This window comes from Octodon degus, unplaced genomic scaffold (genome assembly GCF_000260255.1).
Source record: "Octodon degus isolate 3935 unplaced genomic scaffold, OctDeg1.0 scaffold00007, whole genome shotgun sequence".
NCBI lineage: Eukaryota > Metazoa > Chordata > Mammalia > Rodentia > Octodontidae > Octodon > Octodon degus.
The window spans coordinates 735,335-758,192 of NW_004524583.1; the positions used below are offsets into that span (position 1 = coordinate 735,335).

Here is a 22,858-nt window from a genome sequence, read left to right on the forward strand (position 1 = left end):
GATATATATATCTTTTTTAAAAAAGGTATTGTTATGAGAGAATGGTTCTAATGTATATGGGCTACTAGAATCAGTTTAGTTCTACAGGTAGGAATTTTAAAGATTTTTAAGAATTATACAGAAAATATTGAGATCTTAAAATCAGTAACAGCTTCATAACATGATTCTGGAACTAAAGATACAGAAATCTTCACTTCAGTAAGTTGTGATAAATAGAGAAAGATCAATTTAGTTAGGTATAATGTCACTATATACAGTGATAATAGAATTTTTAGTCTTGGTCTTCCTTACCTATCTATGACTATAATATTAAAACAAGTCTGAATTACTTGCTTCAACAATGCAATTGGAGAGAAGCAGGAAATATGCAAGAACTGAATCCAAGCTAAAATAAATGGGTTTTGAGAATTTACCGTTCGTGATGACTAACTGGTGAGAAAGGAAAGCAGAAGTAACACTTTGGCATTATGGCTTTGAAACATGACACAATCTTGAAAGATCTTTAAGAAATGAAATCTTTCCTTATGGGAAGAAGATTGGAAACTAAGAGGACAGCCAAGGTGCTGTCTTCAGAGGCTATGTGAGCAGGTTCTGATGTTCTTTGATATAGTGTTACTGTGAACAAAGCTAAGGACATTGAATTATACACAAAATGCTTACATTGGGGGATGAGTTAATAGCTGTCCCTTTATGCAGCTTACATCCACTTTTTGGTAGCACTTGTGCTAGCGTATTAATGGTCCCTTCAAATGTCCACATCCTAATTCCAGAAGCCTGTGAATGTGTTATTTTACATAGGATAAATTTAAAATCCTAAAAGCAAGAGATTATCTTGTATTATATAGATAGGTCAATACAATTACTTGAGTCTTTATAGTGGAGTGAGGGAGGCAAGAGAGTCAGAAATTGATTCAGTACAAGATAGACCTAACTAGCCATTGCTAGCTTTGCAGATAGAAGAGGCAAGAGCACATGAAATTTCTAGAAGCTGGATAAAGAAAGGAAAAGATTCTTTCTAGAGTCTCCAGAAAGGAATGTAGCCTTGCAGATACCTTGATTTGTACCCAGTGAGATCCATGCTGGACTTGAATTTCAGAAATGTATGATAAGAAATTTGTGCTGTACATAACTATGTATGAAAATGTGGTGAAAAGCAATAACACATTAATAGAGCATGAATTAAGTTTCCTCCTTGGTTAAGCCACACTAAGTGCTTTCATGAGGTAACTCAATCTTTCCCAGCTTAAAAACTAATCAGTTTGCTTCTCCTTTCAGTGGGGATAAAAAGTTGAATCTGTTCTGAGCCAAATTTCCAACCTAATCTTAAATCAACCAAAAGAAAACATCTGCTCAAAGTGTGTTCAGAAAATTAGCTTGATTGCCCAGAATGTAGATTTTTTAAGTTGTTTCCGAGGAACATGTAATCATCGGTGGGCTGACTAATGACAAAGGAAAGATTGTTCTCAACCTCAAATTTAACTTCAGAGTCCTTTAAAGGCAAAGCAGAAATTTATGACATCACTGAGTTTTAACAGAAAAAAGTATTATGAGATGGTGGAAAATTTCCCTAGGAAAATTTAATTTTTCTTCACTTTCTATTTCAGTAATAAAGCATGGGATTCATGAAGGAAATAGGCATATTCTTTGAAAGTTTATTAGTCTTATTGGGATACTCTCTGGGGAAATAATTCTGGTGACTGCATCAAGAATGGTGTAAGAAAGGCCTATTCATGCAACATGTTTCCCAGAGTGTAGCTTTCTAGCATAAATATAAAACCTATTAGCTCAGCAGCATAAGGCCTGCCTGGAAAGCTCAAGGTCTTTATCCCCCATGTCACAAAACAAACAAGAACCTATATCATGCTTTCTGTTAAAATGCACCTGTAAGAAGAGTAAAGGGAAACTAGCCTCTAGACAAAGACAAGGCCATGCATGTGAGATTATTCCTCTAGGCAGAATGTATTTGCTTACACTTTGCAATGAATAGTGACTATGATCTACAATAGGCTTTGTTTTGATCATTTAACAAACAAAAGTTGACTTTGCTTAACAAATTTTCTTACTGGCTACTGAGCAGCTCCACAAGAGAGTTCTTGGTCCCCTGTGATAAATTCAGGTACATATTCATCTTCCTCCTCTTCCTCATCTCACTACTACTCATTCATCTTTCTCCTTTACTTTACCTTCTCCTCCCCCAACTCCTCTCTGTTCTATTTTGTCACTTCTATTTACTTCTAGTCACATCACTATTTCTGAGGTCATCAGGTCATTAGTACCTAGGTGCCAGTTTTGGTTAATCATATTTTCTTGCCACCAAAAAGTTTTATGTTTTCCAAGGATGATGGAAAGAAAACAAAAGCAAAGGTAAGGAAAATAGAAGGTAAATATATGGGACTATTCACCTTTCTCAGAAATTAGTCATCAGGATTTATTAGTTGAAGAACAAAAGTACTGCTATTTCCTATCATTTTTACTTTCTCACAATTTTCTATATAACTTAAGGTTTTATCTTAATGAACTGTTTCCTTAATTCAGCATTTAAGCCTTCAGCATAATTGATGATTGGTTTTACTAGCTGTAAGAACACAAAATCATATTTAGTGGTTGTTAAAACTTTTGAAATTAGTAGAAACTCAACTCACTCAAAATATGCTGTTGAACATTCACAGAAATTGAGTGAATTGGCTGTATATTATGAAGACATCATCTGTGAATGGCAATCCTAGTGCCTACAGGATTCAACAAAGTTGAAGTTTTCATTTCATAAATTAGGAAAAACTATGGCAGAGACAAACTGACTCTTTTTGCTTCAAGAATTAGATAAGACATTGGATAAGTTTATCTTCCAGAGAACCTAAGACTTGCTTAATGAACAAAGGACAATCATTTTTCAAATAGCCCTGTCTTGTGGAATTTACCTTTTGCTTGAATAGACTGTATTATAAGACTTGTCCAAGAGGGAATTTTCAGTATGAATTTAGATGATTTTACAGTTTCCAAAAGATCAGTACAATTGGTACAGATTTAAATGGGTGTACCTGATAATAATAGTTCCTTTCAAAGGGTTGGCCAGATACCTCAGTGTACTAAAGTGCCTGCTTAGGTAGAGCCCAGTGGCTGAGGTTTGATCCCGCATACCATGCTGGCCCTGCCCCAGGGGTGCACTGAGACAGTGATTGAGACTGGGCATGGTGGCACGCACCTGTAATCCCAGCACTTGGGAGGCAGAAAACAGGAGGATCACTACGAGTCTGACCTAAGTAGTGAGACCCTGTAGACCCCGTAGAACCTGTACCAAAATACATAAAAAATAGAATAAAATAAAATAGAAATAGTTCCTTTCAAGTTAGTGCACCACAGAATCAGTAAGGATGGAAAAACCATTGTGACAGAGGTCAGAAGAGAAGATTTGTAGTCCTAGCCTGCTCTAAGGATCTGTGTAATGCTAGAAAAGTGGGCTTCTCTAGGCATCTGCTTCCTAGGTAGAAAAGTGAAATGCTTGGATAAAATAGAACAAAACAAACTTCTACCTCTGATATTCGGTGCAGTGATTATGTGTTCTGGGGACTTAAGTTTACATGCAATAAGATTATCCACTTGTAATTGCCTCTCTCAAACAGAACAAATTGCTTTATCTTTTTTTTTTTTTTTGTCAAAGAGCCACTGACACTGAAGAGCTGTTCTTAGCTTGTAAATTCATAAGAGTCAATCCGGTGTTTATATGATTATGCAAAATAAAATAACAAAAGTAGCCTAGAACCTGAAAGATATATAGTCTATGAAATTTAAAATGAAAATGGCATTGTACTTAAGGGATATTTTTAATCAAAATCTGAAATAACACTAAAAGTAAACATTTATTTCTACCCTGACCCCTAAAGTTCAGTCATCTGAGATGGAGGGAACTCCCACATTAGCCCTTAACTCCAAGAAATTCCCTTTTCAGGTACCATAAACTTCACATTTACATTTGATACCTTACACTGTCCTCAGAAAACCAAGGCATTTGATTTTTTCAGTGTAGGTCACATATCTTGTGTAATGTCTCATATCTTAGATCTGCCATTTTTGAGATACTGAACTTATAATAGAAGAAATGGAATTGAAAAATCATTTAAAAATATATCCATTTTCCTCCTCATTCATTCATTAGTCAATTCAATAACTTAACATTTATTGAATGCCTACTCTGTATAAGATGCTGCGACAGATGTTGCCAGGAATAAGGAGAAGTCTGCAGCCCGAAAGGGCAACGACAGGACACAAGTACTGTAAGTGTGGATCACCTGTATGTTGCCGATTGTGTTTGAGACATCAAGGGAGTGTGACATAGGAAGTGCTATTTAATGAGTGATCGTATTGGACAATTTCATAGCCTCTTACATGGGCATCTGGCTTGTGGAATGCTGTAAAAAGAAGAAAGATTGTCCTTATTAACAAGTAGAGAGCACCCTGAATGGGTGCCAGACTTCTTTGTTTCTGCCATCAAATGACCCATTGTGACCAAATGAACATTCTCTTCACTTCTTCTCATGAACCCCTACTTGCAACTTATACAATAATTAACATTTAAAATTGTCATGAAGCATTTGAAAAAGGGCATCAACATTTTTATATTTTGAAAACAACGAACAGAACACACTTTTGCCATTCTGTTACTTTTGTTGAGGTAACCCTCAAATTATCATTTTTAAAAAACATTTAACTTAGTTCACTTTTCATATTTTCTGGGGTGACTCACCTCGGTCCTGATTCCGATGACATTTCCAGTATAATAAGATTGAGATTAAGACCAGGAGAATTATCAGGGAAACAATGCTTAACAATAATGGAATTGAAAACCAAAAGCCTGTGGACAGTAAAAGGAAAAAAAAAATGCAGTCACAGGAGGGAGTGGCTGAGGCAAAAAAAGATAAATCAACAGTTATGATGACTTTTTACTGGAGTTGAACTTTCAAGTAAAGTTATCTAAAAATACATATCTCATGAAGTCTATATTCATCAGCCCATATAGTTGTATGGCATGTCTTACTCAGTTACTACATAAGTCTTCACATTTAATTTTCAAAATATTTCAACTTAGATACTCTCATCTCTCATCTGAATACTAACTAACCACTTCAGACACTGCTTAGCTTCCATGGCTTCTGAGATCAGATAAGATCTGGCACATCTACTGGGGGGGGGGTCCCACATACCATGTCATAATAATAGCTAGCAGTAGTCAGAGATTATTATCTAACAGATAACAATAAAGTGAAACTGAGCCTCAGAGAATCTAAGTGAGCTCAAAAATCAGTGTAATAAGCCTGGCCAACGCAGGAAAATCGCTGTGAGTCCTAGACCAGCCTGGATTATGTATCGAGTTGAAGGTCAGACTACACTGTGTAATGAAACCCTGTCTCAAACAAAACAAAATGAAACACAACAAAACATCAGCACAGGAAATGGAAGGGCCAAGACTTAGTCAGAAGTCTGTCTGCCTCCAGAGAGCACCATTTTTGCCATACTCTCCATTAGGGTAATACGTTTATTGAAAAAAATGGGGAAATATGGAGAAGTAAAAAAAGGAAAAAAGAAAGAAAGAAAAGAAGCTCATGATTTCAACTCTCAGAAATAACTCATCTCAATGTTTTTATTGTATTTCTTCAAATCTATGTCTTTGTTATTAAATTTCTTTCCAGCAGTCACTAAATACAACCTGAACTAAATTTCAACTCCTGGTGTCACTTTATAACACACAGGCAAAGGAAAGACTCCCTGGTTTGGAAGAGCCCAGAATCTTCTCCATAATGAAATTATGTCACATCTCACACTTTAACAGAAAGCCTTCACATAGGGATTTGATTCTACAGTTCCAATGTTTTGATTAATGTTTTTTATCATGAATGATTTTTGTAGATGTTCACAGAATAAATATTATACAGATGTTATTAAACAGTATACATGATATAAATCAAATTCAGCATTCCAAGAAAAGCAGTTACATTCCTTTCAGGTTCTTGTTTTTCAGGGAAATTTACTTTTTGCTTTGCATAAACCCAAGAATCTCTTCACAAATACCCAAATCTAACACAGCAAACTTTACTGACTAAACTTAACTAAGTACTCACATTCTGGACTGTCTGTTTTCAGGGACCTCTAAAAATGCCTACAGGAGGCTGGCCAAATATCTCAGCAGATGAAAGCTCCTGCAAGCAGGTGCAGGGGCTGGGGTTTGATTCCCGGGCCTGCCTGTGCTGGCCCAGCCCAGAGCACAATGAGATGGCAATTGAGACTGGGCGTGGTGGCACACGCTTGTAATCCCAGCACTTGGGAGGCTGTAAACAGGAGAATCCCTACAATTCTCCTGTTTACAGGAGTCCAATCTAGTAGCGAGACCCTGAACTCCCTGTAGACCTTTCCCTAAAATACAAAAATACAAAAATTAAAAATTAAATAAAAAATTAAAAATAAAATAAAAATGCCTACAGGAAATGTTCTTTAGAGGCTATTATTCCAAGAAGGCATAGATCACATTGTTCCATCTTACTGTTTTAAGGATAACCTTCTCATCAAAAAGCAATGATATTTTAAGGATACTTATTATTGAGCTCTTCAACCAGAGTTGGAGCCTCAGATCTACATAGGCAAAGTAAATGGTGGCTGTCACTATAATAATTTATCTCTAAAATCACTGCTCTCTATTCTCTTCTGTGAATAATTCTCCTACTTTGTGTTAGTCAGGTCCAGCGATCACAGTCTAAATGGAACACAAGGGAGTAAAGGCAGACCGGAATGTGAGAGAGCTTGTTTTTAGAAGTGAGAAGGTGTATCGGAGCAGCCCTGTCCTGATATAGATGATGCACAGATGTGGCCACACAGTTTTGTCTCATAGAAACCTTCACTCCCCTCAGACTGAACTGCCACCGTGCATCACAGCTTTTTTATGGAAGAATTAGCATGCAGTTCACAAATGCCCAGATACTTTTCTATATTCCCTAATACACTGGAGGTTCCCTGAGTGCAGGAACTAAATATTCATCGCTGTATTTTTTTTATGTTCAACCCAAAATCTGTCATACAATAGTCAGCAAATCTTAGCAAAATGAAAGAATCGAACACAAGAATGGATATCAAGAAAAGCATTTCACATTTACCAAAATTCAGCAGTCCCTTTACCTGTGATTTTACTTTCCATGATTTTGCTTACTCATAGTCAACTGTGATTCAAAAATATTACATAGGAAATTCCAGAAACAAACAATGCATAAATTTTATTTATTTATTTATTTATTTTGTGCAGTGTCTCATTATGAAGTACAGACTTGTAGTGATCCTTCTGTCTCAGCCTTCCCAGTGCTGGGATTACAGGTGCGCACAACCATGCCCAGTTTCAGGGCTAGCATGGCATGTGGTACCTGATACCAAACCCAGATCTTTGCACTTGTCAGGCCGGTGCTTGTACTGCTGAGCTATCTCCCCAGCTCCACAATGCATGCATTTCAAATTGCACAATATTCTGAGGGATATAATAACAGCTCACAGCTCACACAACTCTGTTCCATTCCACCTTTGTCCAGTGTATCTCTTTTTTTGTACTTTAGGGAAAGGTCTACAGAGTGTTCAGGGTCTCACTACTAGATCAGACTTGTAGTGATCTGCCTGTTTATAGCCTCCTAAAAGCTGGGATTACAGGGTGCAGGGCTGGCATGGCAGGCCCAGGGATCAAACCCCTGGCCCCTGCCCCTGCTTGCAGGTACTTTAATCTGCTGAGCTATTTGTCCAGCCCTTGTCCAGTGTATTATCACTGTATATATGACCTTCCTATCACTTAGTAGCAGACTTGGTTATCAGACCAACTGTCACAGTGTCACAGTACCTGTGCTCAAGTAACCCTTATTTTACTTAATAATTAATCCAAAGCACAAATATTTATGAAAGATATTATTATTATTGTTCTATTTTATAATTGTAGTTGCTAGTCTCTTACTAGATCTAGTTTAGGAATTGTACTTCATCACATATATGCATACACAGGACAAAGTATCATATAGAAGGTTCAATCTTATCCATGGCTTCAGGCAACCACAGGGTAGGCTTAGAATGTATGCACTGTAAATAAGAGGACATGACTGTAAGATTTTATTTATTTGCTTTCTTAGCTCTCTTTTCTTACTAATCTCTTTCTTTTCTCAGTTATCTTCTTTGCTGAGCAGATGGAAAGCCCAAAGGAACATCTACCACTTCTCTAATAGATATCCATAGGTACCATCACATGCATCTTTAGGCAGCTTCTCTTACCTTTGTTCAGAACTTCCTTGTATTCAGTCACAGCCCCCAAGTGCAGGACCTGGCAAATCACCTCCTTCCCAACCTGGCTCTTGGCATCTTTGACCCGGAGGATGCTAGTGACAGATGTGGTTCCATTAGGATGCAAAACACTCTCAGTACTATTCTCAAGCCCTGACCCAGCGACCTTCCAGGAGACCACAGGGGCTGGGCGGGCAGTGGCAGAGCAAGTAATGTTTAGTTGATCTTCAAAGAAATCGTAGTGAAGAAATACTATGGGCTGCACTGGGGCGAAAAAGAAATATGGCCTACAATCAGTAAAACACCTAGCCTGAATTCTGAATTCTCCTCACAGCAAGATGTGACAGGTAGGTAGATAACATGGTACTTGTCATGGTGCAGGGTGGCCTGGTCCAAACCTGTGGTTGGAAAAGCAATGTATGTTGCTTTTCTCCTGCACAATTGACTGGACAGCCAGGAGGCATGGAGAAGTCATGTTACTCTTCTTTCTCAAGAAGGACAAAGAATAATTATTCTATTCCCTTTTTGCAAGAGCAGTTCAGCTTCTCTGCCTTCTTCAAACAGCTAGATAATAACTCCCAGCCAGCACTGCATCTACCAGAAGCATGACAGCAGGTAACAGAGCAGAGAGCCCAAAGAGAGATTGCTGTAGTGATCACCATTTATGCTTGAAACTGGACCAGTGAGTGAGCGACAAAGAAAGACACTTGGCGAAAGCCTACTTGGGTTGACTGGCCAGAAAAATCAAACTAGTCAGGGGTACCTTGCAGATCACCTGATAGAGTTAAGGGAAGATAATTGACTTACGAGAAAAAGAAAATTTTCAGGCCAGCTGTAGCTTGTTCTCTTTTAAAAGTTCACTGATTAATGACTTGATCTTCCCTAGAGTACATAATTTATCTCTGCCAAGTAGTGCATGCTGTTCTTTCTGTGCTTCACTTTGGAGTCCACATAATAATTACAGAATAGTAAATGAAAGCCGGTTTGTGCTTTTAGGCTTAAGAGGTAGGTAGAGAGCAAATTGGAGGGAGTGGAGCTGTGGAACTTCAGCCGCACCCAGAAAGGGCCAAGATTGTGACTAAACACCAGAAGAAGTTGAAAGTGAAAACAGGCAAATATGATTATGTGGCCAGACTAAGTGGGAGGTTCCCTTAGGGATTCAAAGAATGGTTTAGATGAAAGGTGTGATGAGGAAGAGTGGAAGTGTGGAGGAGAACAGTATTGTTAGAGGAGTTTGGTTTTCTGAGAAAAATTCAACAGCTTATAAGCAAGGGAGGGGAGTAGAAGAAAGATGAGGAAAAAAAAGAGGAACAGAAGAAAAAGGAAAAGAAATGAGCAAAGGAAGAAAAAAGAAAAAGAAAAAAGAAAGGAAGAAGAGATGATGAAATGGAGGGAAGAAAGGCAGGAAGGGAGAGATGGACAGGCAGAGAATGAAAGTGGAAATCAAGACAAAAGACTGACAAAATTCTGCAGAGAGGCCTCATTACAGGCAAAATAAATAAAAGAAACTTGGTTTTAGTGTGGGTACAACTCCTTTGTATTCTTACCTACTTAATTTTCTTTTCTCCCACAGCACTATTCTGGGCATGGTCAAAATCTCAGCTTTAATATTTAATATTAAATATTAACATTGCTAATAATTCCTGCTAATAAAAATGTTTGTTTTCTCCCTCCTAAAACCACTTTAATGAGGCCAATTGGTCCAAAGTCATACTTTATTTCTAGTGACTAATCTTTTAGCTCAGCTGCTTGTCAGTAAAGAGGAAAGCAATCTCATTAAACTTATTGGATTTTAAGAGAGCTTATTAGCCAGTTGCATCCCTAGCTGGCATCATTTCCCATGTGAGGAGCCTTTGTCTTGTGTCCTCTTATCTATCCTGAAATAGCCATTTTGGAGCAGAATGGAGGGTACCTCCACCCTTACTCCATGCTAGCCTTCATCTCATTCTGTCTGTAAACCCAAAAGGTTATTATTATAAGTGGTTCTAGAGATAATTTGTTACATCATACTTATTTTCTGGAAAAAGAAACTCATGTGACGAGAACAGGTAGGACCTGTTTAGGGTCATGTGATTGCTAAGAGCAAAGCCAGTTCTAAATCATATTTCTGCTTATGGAGGATTTTTTCCTTCATTGTTGTCCTCAATTTTGTGTACACCAAGATATGTCAGAGAAGAGACAGTCTTAGCTAAATAACTCGGTGTTTACCACACGAACACTCTAATGAACTATAATAACAGCTACAGCAGACATGAAAAGCTAAGTGTCTTCCATTGAACCTTTCTGTAATTAGAAAACTGAAAAACTAGGCACTATAACATTCCAAACATTCTTGGAGTTAAAATATTCCAGCAGAAACAATGGATTCTCAGAGATTCTCACCATAGAGGGTAAGGCAGGCTGTTCCTGAGATCTTCCCAGAGCCAAAGGTGTTGAAGAGACACATGTAACATCCTTCATCCTCCAGTGTTGCATTCCAGAAGGTGATGGCTGATTTCTGAAGTCCCAGCTCAGTAATGTTCACCCTGTTCTCATAGGCGGGCTGAACCACAACCCCATGGTTCTCACTGTAGGTGATCATGTTTTCCGGGCTTAGAACCTTCTTTTTCTGCCAGGTCACAATTAAGGCTTCCTGGGAAGTCTGTAGAGAACATCTTAAGGATGCAGGTGTGTTCAGCAGCTGTCTTTCATCCTGGGTCACCACTTATATTATGGTATCATGAAAGAAAACATATTTTAGAACTGTAATACATACATGCACATATTTTCTTGATAACAAGTATAAGGCATGTCGAAAGTGAAAAATAAAAAATTGCAAAGAAGAACACAAAAAAGGATTTAAATACCTAGAGTAAACAAATGTAATTTGTTCAATCTTTAAAATGTAGAATATCAGAATATAATAACAATAAAGAAAAAAAATGCTCAGTGATGTGAAAGTTTGAAGACTTCTGTAGGCTGGAAAAGAAGTAGAAGAAGATTAAAGATAAAAACTTCCAGACAAGATAGAAAACAAGTTTGAAGGAAAGATCAAGAAAGTGCCAAAAGATGAAAAGTGGAGTGATTAGTTTGTTACCCTCCCCATACACACACCTGACAAAGAAAGAGGAAACAGAAGTATCTGCCTATGGAAAGCAGAAGTGAACACAGGCACATAAGACAGAAGGATACATTGCCCAGTGCTCTGGGAGGCTTATTGCTCCTGACAAGAGCTTAAAGCTTTCATGCCCAAATGGCAATGCACGCATATGCCATTTTTTCATTAAATGCTCTGGTACTAGTTTCCTCTCCTTTGCTATGGTAGCCCCTTACGTTATGACAGACAACATAATGGGAAATCCTCCTACAATAACAAATAGCCATTAGCAGAATAGATGCCATTCATGAGTAAATTAGTAGGCAGGAAGTCCATGCAATAGAATTCTTCCAGAACGTACCACAAAAGGGTAAACATATGAAAGATTTTTTTAAAAAATGAGTAGGTTTCAAGATTCTAACATCAGTCCAATGGAACTTGTTAAAAGGAGAGGAAAGGAAGAAGGAAAGATAAAAGCACTGTAAGGAGGAAAAAAAAAGTCTGCCCGAACAATTACCCAACAGCACCAGGAACAAGAAGAGGGGCCCAGCAACAAATTTCTAGGCCTTCAGTGTGGTACTCAACTGGAAATTGAATGACACCAGCCGTTGAAATTTTCAGGGCAAAACTTTGGGGGAAAAAAAAAGAAAAAGAACCCCATTGCATTTAGAATGCCAAGTAGAAAGGAAGTCAAGACAAGTGTTCAACTTTTGGGTGATTTCTTTTTTCTCTTCCCCCTACTTGACTATGGAAGTATGTTAGAGGAACATTTACAGTTCTTTGCTGCTGCGTGCAGTTGCTTTGATTTTGCCAGTCAATTGGTAAATCCTGCTGTGGACAGCAGGAAGCCCGTCCACCCTTCCTCCCCTTGCCTTCCCTCGTTGCTGGGCAACATCCAAGTGAAAGTGATTTTTAATAAGAGGCCAGAAGAGTTGGGGGAGTGATCTCTCACAGAACAGAGCAGGAAAAACTAGAAAATTCAGCAGATAAGCAGACAATGCAGGCACATTTCTTTTGGCATAGTAAAGTGAATCCACGTACCCTCTATATTTCATAATTTTCTGAGATATTTTTTCTGAAAAAGGACAGCAAACCATATTTTAAGGCTTACTGTCAGGTTATCTTTCAAAAAAACTGTATCCACTTATACAACTGCAAGAATGCCCTTGTCCTCCTAAAGGCAGGATTGTTTTTTAAGTTTTTCAATTTAGCGGATGGGAACAATATTACATTTTCATTTGCAGAGGATATTTCACCTAAGTCTCGCTCATCTATGGAAACAGTTTCTAAATATCAAATTGTTGTTCTGCATCAGATGCAAAAACTAAATGTGGAGAGTGGCAAGAAGCACTCCCACTCTTCCAAGCAAGCTCCATGCTTCAGCAATTCATGCAGACAAATGGAACCAGGGCAGTATAAACAGCCCGCGGCCACCACAGACTCTAGGTTTGCTGGACCCTGGGCAAGGGGGTTAAGCATCTTTTACCTTGCGCTGTGCACAGCACCACTGCTGCCAGGCCCCAAAGAAGGCAGTAGGTAGACAGATGACAGAAGGACCTCCTGGACACCTGAAAACAGAAAGCAAAGTTCAGAAATGGGATTTGCATCTGCATAAAGCCAAGGCAGCGTCAGTCTTACTACCATTTCAGAGAATATGTCAGTTAAGGTTTTACCTACCACAGAACCTTGGTTTTGTGGAGGCAGGAGGCATGGTGTAGTTCTTTCATAACAGCAAAGTATCCCTTGAAATCTCAGGTCTCGTCTCTAAGCCAACTTGTTAAGGGAAAAGTCTCAAAGACCAACTGGGGAAATGAACTGCCTTAATTAAATACAGACATCCAGGGGGTACCAATGGCAGAAAGCACCCCTCCTACCCAGTGCACATCTGCCAATACTTAGAATGTAAGTAAACCTGCAAAGTGTACATGATTCGCACAACTAAAACCACCGATATCGATTGGCTTTGATTTGATATTTTCCCTTTATTGCTTCATTTCCATGGGTCTGTGCAGAAATTCTTTGCCTTATTACAAGCAATGATGCTACTAGGGGAATGTTTTCAGCATCATCTTGCTATACAATGAAGGCAGGATATAGTACTTAGTTCAACTTTTCTCTAGTTGCCTCATGGATCTCTTTACTTTGTCTATATGTACATCATTCTAAGGAAGACTAGAAAAAAGGTAACCTTTCCTCACATTTTCTCCATTTTTTTCTATAATAAAGATATATAAGAAATATAAGCTTTCTGTACTCTTCTTTACCTACACTTCATTTTAATATCATGTTGCTATTCTGTTCCAATTAGAGGTAGAAATTTAATTTCAATGTCACTTCACTTTTGTCATTTCAATCTCCTTCCACCCAAACACTCTATGAATGTCCCAATCTCTGACATTTATTCTACTTTTCTGGAAGCTTGTACAATGCCAAACTGTGGGACAGGGCTACTAATATTGTTTAAAGCCATGTACACAGCTGGCCTTTACTAAGATAGCTGTGTTACCTTCAATCATCAGGGTTGTTGGTTTGTGCCAACAAGGGAATCTGGTATTCTCTCTGTAGTTTTGGCTTCTCCCGTAGTGGCCAAAGTGAAATTCCACAAGATTCTGCCAAGATTCGTATGTACATGTCTATCTACACTTTACTGTTCCTCTGTCCCGGCGGATAGGCATGCGTGTCCCACACACTCTCAATGAAATGAGGCACAGATATTTTCTTTTTTTTTTTTGGATCTCGCCCTCCAGTTGCTGGTTGTATTTTCCACTCTCTTCTTTCACCTAAATTCCGTATTCCTAGGGGCCAAGCACAAGGCTTCTTTTTCAGAACGCAAACTGGTATCTGTCCACAGGCACAAGACAGTTCCTCTTTACTCTCCCACCCTGGAAAACACTTATCTCCTCTTGGGTCAGAAAAACTACTTCCTCTAGCATCCTGAACTCTTCCAGAGAACTCTTTTTGGCGAGAATTTTCTGTCCTTGGCCTCTCAGCACTTAGCTTTTTAAAAGGAATTCAAATGGTTCAGCCCATATTATCATAAAAGTTTAGCTACTGAAATTTATTATCTGCATTTCTGGGGTAGTATTTCTCTTTTAAGAAGATAGACACTTAGCTATATGGCTTTAACTTCAGGAGCACAAAATACATGTGTGGAGTCAAAACCCATATAAGATAATTCATCAAAATTATACTTTAGTTTCTATCTCCCATGAGGTAATTAAACTACTAATGAAAACAATATCAGCATTTATTGAATACAGACTATTCTTAGAAATTAAGCTTTGGAATATTTTTAATATTTCATATAAACTTATGAAAGAGACATTATAATTATTGTTTCCAAAATGAAGAATATAAAGCACAGAGAATGTTCCCAGGTAGGAATCAGCATAGCCAAGATTTAAACCCAGTCAAGATTTAAACTCCAGTACTCACAACCACAAATTCCACAACATTTGCCCTCACTTGTGTATAGTTTTAAGAGACAGACACACAAATACAAATTATGAAATGATGTTACTGTCTAGGACCAAGTTACTGTCATAAGGGATTATTAAACTCATTCATACAGTAGTCCCTGCTTCATTGTCCTAGAAAAATAGTCTAAATTCATTTTGAAACTGCTATCTGATAAAAGGTAACTAGGCTTTCACAGAGCCCAGCAATCTGTGACAACCACTGTGTAGTTTTCTAGAAACTTCACTGATTTAAAATATATACATATACATACATATATATATATATATATATATATATATATATATATATATCCCATCCACATCACGCTTCCGTCTTGGCTCCCAGCTCCCACCATCTGCCGTTGACCCCTACACACACATCCTCCAGTCTCAGTCACTCTGCTCTCCTCAAACACAATGCACTCTACATCCTTTCAGTGCCCTGATGTCACTGAGCGCTTCCCTGCTTAAACACCGTTATGTTTTCCTTCTGTCTCAAATCTTCTCAGTTGAATGAATAGAGACCAAAAAGTGAATAAATAAATTTCTCAGTGATACTAAACTCATTATTTTACCCAGAGCAACTTTTCCTTTAGACTTTTTCTTTCCAGGCAGTCAAATCACCCTTTTTATTTTCCCTCTTCTGATTACATGTACTTAGGCACTACACTGCCAGTGTGTAAATGTGCAGCCCTGCTCCTTATGTTCACTCCCCTACCCTCATCTTGTGATGCTAGGAATTTGGGCAGTTGTCTTCTACCTGGTCTTCTACCAGTATTTCTGCTTTCTCAATCACAGACTATCTCTATCGAGTTTGAGCTTATGCAAGGCACTCTACCAGATGCTTTGGAGACAATGAAAGATAAGGATTACAGGCATGCACTCCCATGCCTAGTTTCGGTGGCCAACAGGGCACCCAGTGGGGTGGGGTGGGGTGGGGGCACAGCATGTTGTACTGGGGATCGAACCCAGTTCTTGTACTTGCCATGTAGGCACTTAGGCTGCTGAGCTAGATGCTTAGATGTGTCAGAACTGTTGGTGCTGTAAGCAGATGAGAGCCTGTTCACCGTGTGTCTAAGGGGACTTACCTCCCTTTGTCCACTGTCCTACTGCTTCAGTCCACTGTCAGACTTGAGGGAAGATGACCTCCTTCAAAGTGCAGCCTGCCACATGCCCAGGGCTTTGGAACACTCTCCCCAATGGTTCTCATCATCTGTCAGGCACCACACACCCGCCCCTCTGCCTTGTTATTGGGAAAAAAATCAAATACTAAAATATGATCTGATAGTTTTAAAAACACTGTTCTCACACTATACTAAATTCTTAGAGTTGGGACATTGGCTGTGTGTCTGGCAAGAGAAAGACTAATTTGACTGTCTGTTTTTCCTATTGTCCAACAAGGATTTTAAAAGCCACCAAATCTTGTGTTTTCCAGGATATCTTGATCATTTTCTCCTTACTTCAACTGTTGCCACAACAAACCCAGGCCAATTTTGAATGTAATGTTGTTAACAGCTCTGCCTAGTCCTTGTTTCTGATACTATAACTTGATTCTCATTTCTAAACTATTGGACTATAATGACTTAAATGGCCTTGGTAGAGGGTCAGGATTACTGTGGAAGGTTAGTATTCCATTGGAAGGAATCTCATCACTTCATTTTCAATGTCTGCCTTAACTAAGCCTTGTTCTCCCATTCCTATTAGACACAATGACTTCTCTGCTAGAGTTCATTTTCCCAGTACCCTAAACTTTATAAATGCTCTGAATTTTCTCTGAGATTGCTATCTTCTTAACATATTCTTCTTCTTACAAGCTTATAATCAGGGAGTAAAGGCAGAATCTTTGAGGATCTGAACATTTCTATTCACCCCAAGGATTTCTCTTTCATTTTCCTGTCCCTTGGGTGTACACTGATTTTAATATACATTTGAAATACTCCTTCCTTCTCATTGCTTGCACTTGTTAGTTGTAGTTAACACATGCCCTTTTGTAAAAATCCCATGAGCAATAGCTATGACCTAAAACTTAATTGGGAAAGGTTACAAAAGAAGTACTAAATCCTGTCAGATCAACTGATGACTAATGAATGTTAATCTCATTATGTAACCCTGGTTTTTAATGTAATAAACATTACTAACCAGGTACCTTCCTAGACTGGGGTAGTGACTTACTTATATTGCTAGTCATATTTCTCTGGGGTATATCTAGAAGAAGAAGAGCCTGTTTAGAGATCAGTGAGGTGATGAGCCTTAGAGCCAGGCTAGTCTCAGCTCCCATGAGACCTTCTTGTACACTGCATGTGGTTGCGTGTATGGAAACAATTGAGCTGTCATGGTCTGGGCAGAGACTTTGTTTTCTTTAGTGCCCACTGTAAACTCTCCATCACAGTCTCTGACTCAGTGTTCCTCTAGATCTTTTGGGACAAATATACTGGAAGGGATGATATCTTACTTCCTTAGGATCCATCTCCAAATCCAATCCTCATGTTATCACCCTCTTGTCTTCAATCAAAGATGCCCAATCACTTAAGACTTTCTCCCTAGACTCCACAGAGCACCATCATGTAGCACATTGAAATTCATCTGTGTGACATAAGTTGTTTGTTTCTTACATTCTTAAAAGTGCTATGGGGAATTAAAATTAAAAAATCTCAATGTGCCATTAGGACTAATTATAGCTTATGAACAAATATTTTTATTATTTCATACTAAGCATATTGTTAGCATGCAACACTAACTTCGCAACTTTTCTTGTCTTTATGGTTCTAAAACCAACTACAAAGCCATTGCCCTTTTGGATGTCAAAGATGATACTGTCTGAAAAGATACAGCTTAAACTATGTCTCCTCATTATGCCCCCTTCTCTCACCTACTCACACCACATTCATTTCAAATACTAAGCAGTACCTACATTTAACAAAGGCTTTAGAGTTGAAGTGGGCCAGAGGCCACTTGAAATTTTCCCAGCATTACCAAGACTGTTTCCTATCTTATTGTGTAGGAAGGCTGGAAAAAAATCCCATCAAGTGCTTCCTCTGAATCTGCTTCCAGGACCTGACACATGTTGTATTCTCAGCGACAGCAACTGTAGATGCATATACTGATATTCTAATTCCATGTCATTCTTTCTTCATCCATTATGTGTTTCCTACACATGGAAATCCATGCCCCAGCAGAAACTATGATCAGAAATAGCAAACTGGATTGGCTTTCATAGAGAAAATCTGTATTTAGGATGAGAGAAAGCAAGCAGACACATACCAAAACACCAGACTATGGACTGGGAGCCAGCAGTATTAAGAAAGAAAGCAATTTAAGCCAAAGGAATCAAAAGGAAAGGCTCACTATTATGCATATACCTTTCATTTTATAATCTTTTTCCATCTAGTACATGCAGAACAAGTGAAAATACTATCATACTAAAAACCAGAGGATTCATTTTTCAGGAAAGTGACCTAAGAGGTATCCCTTTGTGGCAGTCAGAGGGCAAACTGGTTGACTTGAATTCTGCCTAAAGCAAATACTAGCTGTATAAAGTATGACATATTACTTACTTCTCTGGAACTTTGAGAAAATAACAGCATCAACTTCATGGTTACTAAATGAAGTACAAGTAGTAAATCTGAACTTCATAGCTACAAAATGTATAACTTGTGAGGGTTGTTGGAAAATCCCACATCTGACCTCATGTGAAATGTAGTCATAAAAGAGGCACACTATAGGGTCTATATGAAACATGAATCAATTATATGACCATAATTGGGTTTTCTTCCCAAGAGATTTCATTTTGTATATGCAAACATTACAAAAGAATAGAAATTCTCAAAACACCTCTAGTTCTAAGCATTTTAAATAATGGACATCGTTTATAAACAGGTTTCTAACACAAATAAGCACCAATTAAATATTGCTCTTTTCCAACAGGAAAATGAGAATTATGCACTTGAAGGGCTTAGTAGAGTGCCCAAGAATTAACAAATGCCAAAATGTATTATGTAGCTAAAAAAAACTAACGCAGAAACAGTCGACCATGAAAAAGAGAAAGAAATACACTTATAATCCTTGACAAGAAGTCCAAGGCTGACAAAGGCTTGGGTCTTACTTAACAACCGCCCATCTGGCAAGTATGCATACCTCTTCCCAAAAGTTTCTAAGTTAAAATCCTGATCCCACCACATGTAACCACATGGGTTTGGAAAGATGAACCTCTCAGGCTGTTTTGTTATTTGCAAAATGGGATAGGAATTCAGAGCTGGAGGATAGTGGTGTGGACTGAGAGCCAGCATGTAGCATGTCAGCTATAGACACTACCTCGGAGACCACCATTCTCCTTTGTTAAGGAAGATAATGAAATATGGTAACTGGTTGTGTGGTCTTTTCAGCTCGCTGTAGGTGAAAATAATCACATGGAGGCTTTAGCTGTATTCGGATTGTATCTAAATATGCAGATAGGATGTATGATAGATCATGTTTTTCAGTGTGAACAGATCCTGAATAAACACAGTGCCTTCTCTCTGAATATTCTGAGACACCCTTCCATGAAACAGGATGGTCAGAGCCTTTCAACCCTTCTGAAGCATTGCTGCAGCTTCCTTTGTGGGTTCCTTCATGGCTTCCTAAGGCAAGCCCAAAAGCAGCAGAGGGCTTCTCCAGGAGCAGCCCACACAAAGCCAGTGAACCGAGATTAGGGGTTGGTGGACTCCGGCCTCGGGATCTAGGGCCAGCCGGCGCGCTGCCTGGAATCCCCGCAGCCCCCGACCTAGTGCCGGGCAGACAGCCGCGAGCCCGGGTCCGAGCATCGTTTCTCCGCGGTGACAGAGGCCAGGCAGAGAGCGGCGAGTGAGCGGCCAGTAAGCTACCCTTGGGAAGCTCGACTTCTCCTCACCTTACAGGGCCGAAACGAAATCTGTGAGCCACGAAGGATGCAGCAGACCCGGCTCCGGCCCAGACCGCAGAGGCCCGGTCTCCGCCGCCCTCGCCCGCCCCACAGTGCCCGCTCACCAGCTTCTCCATGCTCGGTCCACACGGCGGCGCGGGAGCTCGGCTCAGCTCGGGGAAACCGGGCGGTGAATGGGGACCCGGCCGGCAGCACTGCGTGGGCGGGGTTTCTGCAGCATCTCCTGCTGCTCCGCCCTGGGAGCCCCTCTCCTCCTCTCGCCCCGTCAGCAAGGCTAGGCAGTTGTGGGCAGCCAAGGGTCTCTTAGGACCCTCGTGTGTGTGCGCGCGCGGGTGAGTACGTGTGCGAACTCTCCTGAGATGTGGAAACTGAGAATAAGTCACTATGTCACTTCCCTTTACCCGTATCTGGTAAAGAAACAGGTCAGAGGTAGAAGAGATGAGTTATTTAGACAAGCCTGTTTCATAGCCAAAGGACAAAATGCTTTCAAGTGGAATGTAACCAAGGGGCACTTTTTTATATTAAAAAATTTATATTTATTATTTTAAATTCAAAATTGTATATTCAAGAAGTTTTGTAATGCCTTCTTTCACGAGGGGATCAGTCTTTTTCTTTACTGAGGTGTTTCCTTCTGCTTGCATTACTGATGAAGATTTCTTTTTTGGGTCAGGTTCCAGAATTCTTGAGTCTTAGACAAAACAATAAAGACAGATTGATGAATGCACACCTCCAAAGCCTTGTATGTTTCATTACACCACTCTGACCAGGCGCTGTGCAATCCTCGACTGCTCAGATCCATAGCCACAGCACTCCCTCCTTGAATGCACTGGGTACCAGTTTACTGTGGGCAATACACTCCTTCCTATAATTTCATACACTGGGCTTATCTGCTTTTAAATTTGATGTAACAGGGCTGGTGAGACAGTTCAGCGGACTAAGTGTCTGCTTAGGCAAGGGCAGGGACCTGGGTTCAATCCCCGGCACTACATGCGGTGCCCACCCTGCTCCCAGGCATTGGAGCTGGCCACCGGCCACCAAGAGTGGACACGGCAGAACACGCCTGTAATCCTAGCACAAGGGAGGCTGAAGACAGGAAGACCTCTATGAGTCCAAGCTGTGTAGTAATACCCTGTACCAAAACATAAAAACAAAAGAAAAACAATAAATTTGATGCAAGTGCCTCACAGAGAGTGCCTGCACTTGTGCCTGGATTCTTCCATCAAGTGTAAATTTGAAAAATTTATCTATGTCATTGTATTTTTTCTCCTTTTTTCTCTTTCTTTTTTTTTTTTTTTTTTTCTTCTTTTTTTCAGTACTGGGGATTGAATTTAGGACCTTGTGCTTAACAGGCAGGCTTTTATTCTGCTAAGCTATAACTCTGGCAGTAGTAATGCAACATAATGAAATGTTTTCTCTTCAGAGTCTTGTTCCTTGCTTTTTTTTCTTTCTTCTTTTCTTTTTTTTTTTCTTTTTCTTTCTTTTTTTATGGTACCAGGAACTGAACTTGGACCTTGCACTTGCCTGGCAACTAAGTATGCCACTGAGCTATATACCAGGCCCCTTGTACCAAATACATTTAAAAAAAAAAGAAAATCTGCCAATATATTTTCTTACACTAATTAGTTACAGTGTAAAATACAAATGACTATCTCAGTAGAAAAATTATTTTGTAAATTTAACAGCTATTTATAATAAAACAAAAGGAAATAGGAATAATAAACATTTCCTACCCTTGGTAATATGCTTAATGTACAAATTACATGAAATGTAATACTAAGTAGAGAATTCTTAAACATTGTCTTTAAATTCAAAAGAAGTAAAGGATCATTGTTATTCCTATTATATAACATTTAAAAAGAAATATAGAGATTGGAAAGGAGAAAGTCAATCAGCTATTATTTTTAAGAGAGATGAGCATCAGCATGAAAAAAATGTCATAACCAAAAGAAAACTTTGAGGGCAGACCAAATAGCACAGCAGATTAAAGTGCTTGCTTAGGCAGACAATTCCCAGCATGCTATGCTGGCCCTAGCCCCTGGGGCCTGCTGAGACAGCTATTGAGACTGGGTGTGGTAGCCCACACCTGCAACCCCAGCACTTGAGAGGCTGGAAACAGTTGGATCACTACAAGTCCAATCTGTGTAGTGAGACCCTGTAGACCCTTACTAAAAAAAAAAAAAAAAAAAAAAAAAAGAAGAAAAGAAAAAGAAACCTTTGAGTCACCAAGTTCAGAATAGTTTACAAGTACAACTAAACTTTCAAAATTCAAAAATTTTCCTGAATCACTAACAACTGGTCAGATTTCATTTAAAAACAAAAGTATATTATTCATCATAGTGAACAAATGAAAAGTACCAAGGAATTACCTAAACAAGAATTACACAAACCTATGCCTAAAATGTTTGATATTCAGACAGATAGTGAGGTTAAGCTCAACAGCCTAGGTTGTATGATAATAACAATAAGCTTGTTTTCTGGATGGTTAACAACCTAAGTTTGCAGACCAAAATTAGAGAAAAAGGAGGGCTACAAGGAAAGGCAACATTTTGGCCCTAGCCTTCCAAGGTCAATTAAGACTCAGGACATATGAGAACTTGTATTGTAATATCATGTAACTCGGTAGTGTCCCAGATTTTCTGATCAAGGAGATTCTGAGGCCAAAGAGGAAAGTGAATGATGATGTAGAGTGTGCCTAAGGAAAGTCACATAAAAAGAAAACATTCTCTCAGGCTTTCACAGAGAGCACATTGGTCAAGCAATGGGCGTGACTCATCCACATGGCTGACACTGACAAAGGATCTATAAACTGAGGTACAGGGTCTCAGGATAGATCCTGAAGGGATTTGACTGAACTTATCAGATCCAAAAGCTACAATTCTTGTTACATAGGTCTTGCTTTGTCTTGGTCTTAATCATCCAACAGAAAAGTATAAAAACGAAGTATAAGAAATAAAGCCATGTTGTTATGTTGAGCTGTAGGGAACTCAGGTCAACAACTTCTGACATTGCCAGTCAAGTGGAAGACCCAATACTATTATGGACTACTGGACTATTTTGGAATATTTTGCTGAGTTCACACACCTATAATATTTAAGTGATGGAACTAAACAAAAAAGAGGAATACAGATAAATGGC

The 22,858-nt window shown here is 39.0% G+C and overlaps 1 protein-coding gene across 5 annotated transcripts in view; it reads right to left on the bottom strand.

The window, feature by feature from the left end:
* The window catches only part of Cd200 (CD200 molecule), a 25,426-nt gene extending 5,362 nt beyond the window's left edge, over positions 1–20,064 (bottom strand). The window contains exons 1-7 of one of the 5 annotated variants that reach the window (XR_002818219.1): positions 19,828–20,064; positions 12,855–12,936; positions 10,675–10,995; positions 8,284–8,556; positions 4,742–4,849; positions 4,287–4,406; positions 661–774 (exon numbers count right to left, since the gene is read on the bottom strand). Coding sequence is in view for 4 of the 5 variants with exons in the window: in XM_023702008.1 (XP_023557776.1) it covers positions 4,315–4,406; positions 4,742–4,849; positions 8,284–8,556; positions 10,675–10,995; positions 12,855–12,936; positions 19,828–19,839 (888 nt within the window). In the remaining variant the exon portion in view is untranslated. The other 4 variants (XM_023702008.1, XM_023702009.1, XM_012517375.2 and 1 more) reach the window with 4 other exon arrangements.
* Positions 20,065–22,858: the final 2,794 nt, after the last annotated feature.